The 8,348-nt window shown below is 49.1% G+C and overlaps 1 protein-coding gene across 1 annotated transcript; it reads left to right on the forward strand.

Moving 5' to 3' along the window:
* Positions 1-2,314: 2,314 nt before the first annotated feature.
* LOC123157498 (tobamovirus multiplication protein 2A) lies at positions 2,315-5,421 on the forward strand. The gene is made up of 6 exons (XM_044575794.1): positions 2,315-2,847; positions 3,270-3,369; positions 3,719-3,799; positions 3,879-3,983; positions 4,761-4,958; positions 5,040-5,421. Exons 1-6 carry the CDS (start codon positions 2,609-2,611, stop codon positions 5,124-5,126), a joined length of 810 nt encoding a protein of 269 aa, XP_044431729.1. The 5' UTR covers positions 2,315-2,608; the 3' UTR covers positions 5,127-5,421.
* The last annotated feature ends 2,927 nt before the right edge of the window (positions 5,422-8,348 follow it).

Below are 8,348 nucleotides of genomic sequence, written 5' to 3' on the forward strand. Positions count from 1 at the left end.
GGTGGCCCGAACTAGTATAAATCTTGTGTTCCTCGTGTTGTTCATCATTTTTAGCTTAGATCTCACGAGACGATCGGGCGTAGGTCGGTAGGGGAGAGATCTTCATGCGCACCCCAGAGTTCGAACCTTAAGGGTCTGTCAGAACCCAACATCCGACATTTGGCGCGCCAGGTAGGGGTGCGCCGGAATCTTCCTTCTGCTGTCCTACGTTCCGCCGATCCACCGCCCCATGTTCGGCGACCCGACGGCCAGCCCATGCCGTGCCGCCTGCCCAAGGTGACCTCAACCCTGCATCCCAAGCAGCTCATGCCCCGTAGAACGCTGCGGGGCGCGGGCGGCGCGGTCAGGCGTCCCCTGCCCTCACTCCACGACAGGTACGATCTGCAGTGAGGGCCTCAAGCCACGCCGCGGCTACATCGCCGCACACCCGGCGGGAGTAGGCAAACATGAAGGCCACGCTCACGGTGGCGCGAGAGCTGCTGCGTTGCAAACTGCAAGAAAGCGGCCACGACGTGCTGCTGGAACGCGTCGCCGAGCTCCTGGATGCCGCTGCGTCAGGGGCTCCCCCGTTCTGTGTCCAGCTTTCACCCCAGGCCCCGGGAGGATCACGAGGCGGACTGGTCCATGCCCACATGCCCCCGGGCGCGCCTCAAGGCTTCATCAACACCGGCCCGCACATCAGGCCGGATGTCTAGGGCGACGCGAAGGGCCGGATGTCTAGGGTCGTGGCCGGATGTCCGGGATGTCAGGGCAAGCTTCTGTACTCCCTGGACGGCTTGTCCGGATGTCCGGGCTGTGGGCCGAATTTTCGGGGCGACGGGCCGGATGTCCGGGCTGGACGCCGGATGTCCGGGCCCTGTAGCTTCAGCTGCAGATCCCTGGCTGCGGGGTAGATCCCCAGGGGCCGGATGTCCGGGGCCATGGCCGGATGTCCGGGGCCTGGAAGCTGTCCTTGCTTTCTTCCGTTGGTTCTCTTCTTCCGTTGACTTGGGGGCTTGACCATCTTCATGTGCATCCTCGGGAGGGTCTTCTTGGTACCTAATCATGCACAACACTCCGGACTTAGGTAGTAGCCATGTCTCGAGAGGATCATATGAGATATCACTAAGGAGAGAAGTCACCTCGGCCTCGAGAGCTCTAGCTTGTGCTCTTGTCATGGGTCCTCTTGGTGCTTGGTGAGACGATGGTAGGTCCATGGGGATGACCGAAGGATGCTCCGCATCAGCTCCACAGCGAGCGGTGGTCGGGCTGCAGAAGTTGGCCACTCTCACACCAGTGCGCGCGACGGACAGTTCTCGACGAGGGATCCATGGTGACCTGACCTCCAGCCTGCTCGCCGGCGGCAGCGACGCTGGCCCGTCAGGTGTGTGCAGCGGCGGGTGACCGTCTGCCAGCGCCTCGGCCTAATCTGTAGCAGAGGAAGAAGACAATGCGAGAGAGACATTGCGGGTCCGTCGGGTGATGACAATCATTTCCCATATATGTACCCTTTCTTAGTGTCCATCTATATTCGACTGGTGCCCGAACCATCCGACGCAATTTTCGTCCGCGTACGAAGCAAATTAAACTAAAAAAGGCCAGCAGGCAGACCTGCAACGATGAGGGCCTTGTTCTCCCTGATGGCGGCCTCTTGTAGGGCGGAAGTGGCGAGGGCGGCCGCGGCGGCGGCTTCCAGCTTGTCGGCCTGCCTCTTCCTTTGGCCAGCCCTCTTGGCCGACTAAACAATCCGCTGCGCGTCCGTCAGCTCCTTTTTCTTCGCCCGCGGCGTCTTTTTGAGGACAACGCAGGGCTTGTCGACGGTGGAGGCGAGGCCAACAACGGGGTTCGGCGCGTTGGCCATGGCGTGCGGGCGGGAGAGCGAGCGGGTGGGAGGGTTTTGGAAAAGGGAGGAAAATGGGGGTGGACGTGCCACCGACTGGCTGGCCAGGGAGGACAAGGCTGGGCGTCGCGCGGGTCCGCTCCGTGTTTGCGCCGACACAAACCTGACTCAATTTAAACCTGAAATGGGTCGCGCGCGGACTCGTGCGTTTACGTCGGCGCATTGGGCCGTGATTTGTGTCTATCTTGAGCCAAACATATGCGCACAGACAGTCGGCACGTTGGAATTGCTCTTACAACGAGGTGTCAAGCCATGGTTATTAAGGTAGGGGCGTGTGATATTTGTTGTAACTTAGGGGCATATTTGCTATAGTAAATAAATTACAAATCATATGAACGTAGTACATACTAGTAGTAGTTAATTTACCCTTAATTTAAGGCGACTGTCACACGGATAACAGTTTCCGTTCGACTGTCACACGAGGAGAGGGAGAAAGAGAGAGGCCGAAGGGGGCCCGAGAGAGAGAGAGAGAGAGAGAGACGCACGGCGCCCACTTCCTCCCGGAATTCTTTCTTTATCCATCGCGGGTGCACGAACCAAACATTCCAGTCGTCTGCCGGCAATTTCGATTCCCCCTCTCTCACGAGTTCTCCTATCCCGGATCCATCCAGAAAACCAGGTTGGTCCGCAGCCGGGTCGGTCAAAGGCGCTCCGTCCCTGCCCGGAGTTGATGCGCGCCGCCGTCTGAATCTCTGCGTGAGGCAGGCCGATCAACCGATCCATCCGGCCATGGCGTGCAGGGGCTTCTTCGAGTGCGTCCTCAAGCTCTTCAACCTCGTGCTCATGGCTGTCGGGCTGGCCATGGCGGGCTACGGCGCCTACCTGCTCGTGCTCTGGCTCCAGCTGCTGCCTCCGTCGCCGCCGGCGCCGCCTCCAAGCGGCGACCTAGTGCGGCTTGGGCGGCCGATGCTTCTTCTTATTGACGTGTCTATCTCAGATGGGACCTCGGAGAAGCTCATCAGCGCATGGTGAGTCGTCTCTTGATCTCCTTGTGCTTGGATTCTTTGATATGGTTATGGTCTTATGGAACTGATGTGATTAACACTCCGCATCCTTCCTTAAATACTTGTAGTATCCATATAATTGTACTTGTTATTTTCAAAGACTTAAATCGGATTACTGCAGAAAAATATCACTGCAATGAGGGTACTGTCACCTGGTACTGATCTTAGTTTATGTATTTAATGTCAGTGATTGTTCTCGTCTACAGGATCTTCGTTCCGTATTGAGAATTGAATTGTCATAATTAAGAATTAGAACGGGTCTAGATTATATGCAAGTGCTCATGCAGGGCTGAGAATATCTTTGTTTTTTAACCAAGGACTGAGAATGTCTTGCATTATGGATTTTCCTTTACTTACTTTTCCTACCTTTTTTATGTTCTCTGCAGGTTTATTTTTGCATTTATAGGTGTCGGTGTTATACTCTTCATTACTTCCATCTTCGGTTGTGCTGGAGCATCAACAAGGAGTGGATGCTGCTTATCCACTGTATCCTTAACATAATTTCTGGAGATCCTGTTTATTTGTTTTCTTGCATGTCAATTTTGTATGAACTATCAAACAATAATACAATGGATCACTGTGTAACAAGGTATCAATCATAAAAAAACATCTATATATATTCTTGTTCTTATGGAGATCAACATGTAATATGATGTGGGATATTATTTCTGATTAAGTAATGAGACAAAATTTTATTGGATATTCATAGTATGATTAGTTCGGAAACAAATTACATGCAGTCTTATGTAAATGTTTTGCTTTACATTGTGTGATTGATTTAGGATGCTATTGGTAACAAATCTGCATGTTATGATTTCCTTGACATTCAGAAAAGTATTCATTCCTCATCATTTTGTTCATACTAGTAGAGCTTGCTGCAGGATGCTTCATTTTCTTCGACCATAGCTGGAAAGATGTTAGTAGGCCTCATCTCTTGTTTGTTTTTCATGATTGTTTCTCTGGGAACTTAGAGTTTATTCATTTTTATTGTGCAGGTAATTCCAGTTGATAAAACTGGTAACTTTGACATGATCTACAGTTTCCTGAAAGAAAATTGGAGAACCGCAAAATGGGTCGCACTTGGAGCTGTTGTGTTTGAGGTAAAAGCGGAACAATTTCCTTCGGTGTAATTTGATGAAGCATCTGTGGAACAACCTAGATTTATTATCTGTTCCAATAAAGTAACTTGTTATTGTGACACTTATAAATCTGGTCTAAATAAATAACAACTGTTTTTTTAACAGTCGGGGAATCAGAAACTCACTCCATGCTTCTGTTTATATGCTTGTAATGTTGTTCACACAATCCTAAGCTTATGCAGAGATAAATTTGTGATGTGGTAATACTGTTGTTTAGATAACAATCCTGTCTCTGACTCTGTTGCTTTATTATCCAGATCCTATGCATCTGACAAGAAACCACAGCATCTGATTTTCCACATTAAGTCTCAGTTTCTTAATATGTTTTGTGCAGCTTACCTGCAAAGGATATTATCACAAGTCCCAACAAAAAAAATGTCGTGGTTCTAGCTGTACTAGCTGATATCAAGGCTTGCTAGCTTAGACAGCAAAATCAACAGAATATGTTGTAATCTGTAAAATGACAGGTCTTCCTGATGACTTGTTAATTTTTCACACTATATATTCCATACTAACAAGTGCAGCCCTGGGTATGCATTTTGGTGAAAGAAGTGGCAGCTGTTGTTATCTTTTTTACTCAATGTGCACATCTCTCATCATGCCATACTTAAGTTGCTCCAATATCTTTGAGATAAAAACTACCAGAAAAAGTGAAATCCTGTAATCAGATTTGATGCTCTAGATCAGTAACAACAGGCTAGAACATCCCATGGTTTCTCACTAGCACCATCTTTGCAGGCACTGTTGTTCACTGTAGCCCTCATAGTGCAGTCAGGCAATCAAGATGATTATGACAGTGATGATGAGTACATTGACCCGAGGTCCGGAGTCCGTCAGCCATTGGTGAATAAGCAAACTGCTACCGATCCCAGGGTGCCCAATCTTGACTACCGTCCAATCAGGAACGATGCATGGAGCCAAAGAATGAGAGACAAGGTATTACACTGCTGATCCTTATTACTACTACTAGTATCTCAGTGCAAATGCTTTTATTTTTAACTCCTTGTGTTGTGGCAGTATGGGGTGGATTCCTTTGATCCAAACAGGTTTCAACAGGCCACGATATCTCCCGCAGAACAAAGAAACAGATGCACAATCCTCTGATGCTTGGTCGATGCAATTCAGTACTGGTCTCCGAATTTACAGCCAGCTGTGCAATAGCATCGACTTGCATGTAGCATGTGGTTGGGTGATCTGTTGTTTCCAAGTTGTGTTGGATGTGGCGAGCCCTTGCATTCGCCCGTCCTAGTTCCTTCATTTACATAGTCAGAAATCTCTGCATCCTTCAGTCTTTGCAATAATTGAACTTAATTTTGGCCATACAGGACATTCTATTGTGTACACGTTCCCATGGAACCTTATATGGAACTTCAATCTGTGAACCGATTTGCATTGTGCACTGAAGCGTGTTTGAGCTCTGGGTTTATTTATTTGTGTTACGCAAGGTAGAGTATTGTGTTTGAGCGCCGTTTTTTAGCCGGGACCTGATTACGGCGCCATCCAAAACCGTTATGTGTGTTTGGTTCGAGTCGGGCTGGAATCCCAAACCATGTAATCGGTCAGTGCTATACAAAATCGATCACACCTGGCCGTGCCGTTAAGCGTTTCCATCCTGATCCACTTTTCTCGTCCACGTTCGTTTCCTCTTGCCCATCCACATCTTTGCGTACTTGTGTCTGCCTCACATACTGCCACAGCAGCGCCGCTGCCGTAGCATCATGGCCGTCACCCACCGCCACGGTCGTTTCCGTAGCTGCTGTGCCGCCGGCGCCACAGTCGTTGCCGCAACTAATCTACCCTCAAACCACAGCGAACGTCAGGTCTTGGTCCATGATTATCTCTCCGTGGAGCAGCCGAGCAGGAGAATCACGCAAGGGCAACCCTAATTATAGTTTTCTTTTCTCGTCTTTTCGATTGTATTCATACGCCTTCTCTCCATTGGTGGCCGCTTCGGTGGTGTCGAAAGAAAGGGACAGGCGCTGGTATTTTGCATAGGATCTTCCTATCTTTTCAGTCATGTATGATCGGTGCTTACGTGCTTTGTAACTTGATCTTTATTCTATATAAATGAGACACGTATTACCATGCAATAAAAGAGAGCGAATGAACCAAACAAAATCAGCAAAAGTCCCATTACAGCCGCAATGCGGGGTAACCACGTTAGTGCATCTACAGCTGGACTTGGCAAATCCGCCCCGTTATACGCTCGCAGGTGCGTGCCCGCAGACAACGCCTGTTGGCCCCTCATATATTGCGCCGCACATCCATATATCTCAAATGCTGATCCTCAAATCCATACAATCCATGCATCTCGATCATACGATACAATTCAGCAGTTCAAAACAAAACAAAGCAAATCATAGTTCAACAAAGCGGACATGCCAAAATGAAATCAATGTCTGAGCGTGACAAATGGCTTTGGATCACTAGACGGGCGCCATCCATGGCGCCTGCTCCGAGCCCAGGTGGACTGCGTCCTGCTCGTCCTGCTCCACCTGCATCCGGGCTGCCTGCTCCGCCTGCATCCAGGCTAGGGATGAAAATGGGTAGGTATGGGTGGGTACAACCTCCTCTTACCGAAACACATACCCATAGAAACTTTCTATACCCCCCCTTTCAATACCCATGGGTACAAATTGACACACATGCCCATACCCATCGGGTATCCTATACCCAATGGCTATCCAATGGGTACAACATATAAAATTTAAATTTTGAAGAAGTGCATAAATGAGTGTAAAATTCAAGTGATGATGGGCGATCAATCTAGTACCAACGCGAAGTCCTCTGGTGTGTGGCCAATTCCAGGCGGCAAGGGACTACGATAAGTGGTCGGTGGAAGCCGGCATAGTGGAAGGCGGCGGCGGGAACTAGGGTTCGCTAGTTCGAGATTTGGAAAAGAGTGTGTTGGTGATGAGTCGATATTTTATCATTTCGAGGAGTCGCATAGGACATAGGAGGAGTGCGAGCTGGTTGTTGCAAGCCTATGAGCTATCGTTGGTTTAGGGAATAAGGGATTAAGAGTTGATCCATATGAGTTGGATGTAGACCCTGCATGTCATAGGAGTTATTTGCATTTATTAATATTTTTTAAGTATCCATTGAGTTACCCAAGGGTGCAATCTCGTACCCATGCTCTACCCATATATTTTGCGGGTATGGATACCCATTACCCATGAACATAGAATCTTGCCAAGTCTTGCCCATGCCCACTATTTTCGGGTATGGTACCCGCGGATACCCATACCCATGGGCGAAATTGCCATCCCTAATCCGGTTGCCTCCTCCGCGTGCATCCTGGCTGCATGATCAACTCCCGCAGCCGCCCTCGCCGCCTCGTACTCCGTACGGTCACTGATCTCCTTATCCGCAAGCCACTTCTTTGCATGCTCATCCAAGAGAGTTTCGTTCGCCAACATGATCTTCGCATCCTCCGCACCCCGTACGAGTTGCAACCTCTCCTTCTCAAGCTCAATCTCGCCAAATGTCTTGCTTTCTTGAGTTCGCATTTGATTGCCTCCTCTTGCTTCTCCAACTCGATCGCCTGCCTCTCAATTTCCAGCTTCTTCTCCACCCTCTTTCGGTCCCACTCCATCCTCTCATTTTGCCCATCCAACATGAGCTTGTACCTCTCATCTTTTTTGTTCTCCCTTACCAAAAAAATGCCCGTCCATGTGGACGACATGTTTGTAGCTGCGACGTGACGGGAGGCTTATGCCTTCTCCCACTTGTTTCACATGACTTGTCAGTTATCCTTTGGCAGGGTGGCTCTTCCATTCGTGACGACAACATCATCCTCTTCATCATTCAATCCAATTGATTGGTGGGAGCTTGAGCCATCATTCCTCTTCTTGCTAGACTTGAGATTGGCCACAAGTTGTGTCCACTTCGGCTTGCTATTCAATATGATCCAACAATGGCTAAAAGCAAACGACTTCTTCTCCTCCTCGTGATACAAAGTGGCCCCCACCGCCGTCTAGCAAACAACATATGTATGAGCACGAGAATGCAAACACAAGAAGCATATGCAGATGACGACAAGATGAAGCAATTGAGCCTACATGAGTTGCCACTCCCATCCCACTTTGAGGGCGTTTGGTCACTTCTGAGTAGTAGCCAACATACTTGTTTACTTCCCCTTGAATGATCCCTCATCGATATTGGAGAGATGCCACATTGTGGGTGTGGTCACGACAGGATGCGACTACACATACTCCTTTTGTTCGTGATACTCCTTCCTTATTTTCTTCCAATACTTGTCCCCCTTTTGCTTAGTGCCGCATATTGGATCCATTGTTGTGGCCAACCAAGCTTTGACCAACAAGA

This window comes from Triticum aestivum, chromosome 7B, assembly GCF_018294505.1.
Source record: "Triticum aestivum cultivar Chinese Spring chromosome 7B, IWGSC CS RefSeq v2.1, whole genome shotgun sequence".
NCBI lineage: Eukaryota > Viridiplantae > Streptophyta > Magnoliopsida > Poales > Poaceae > Triticum > Triticum aestivum.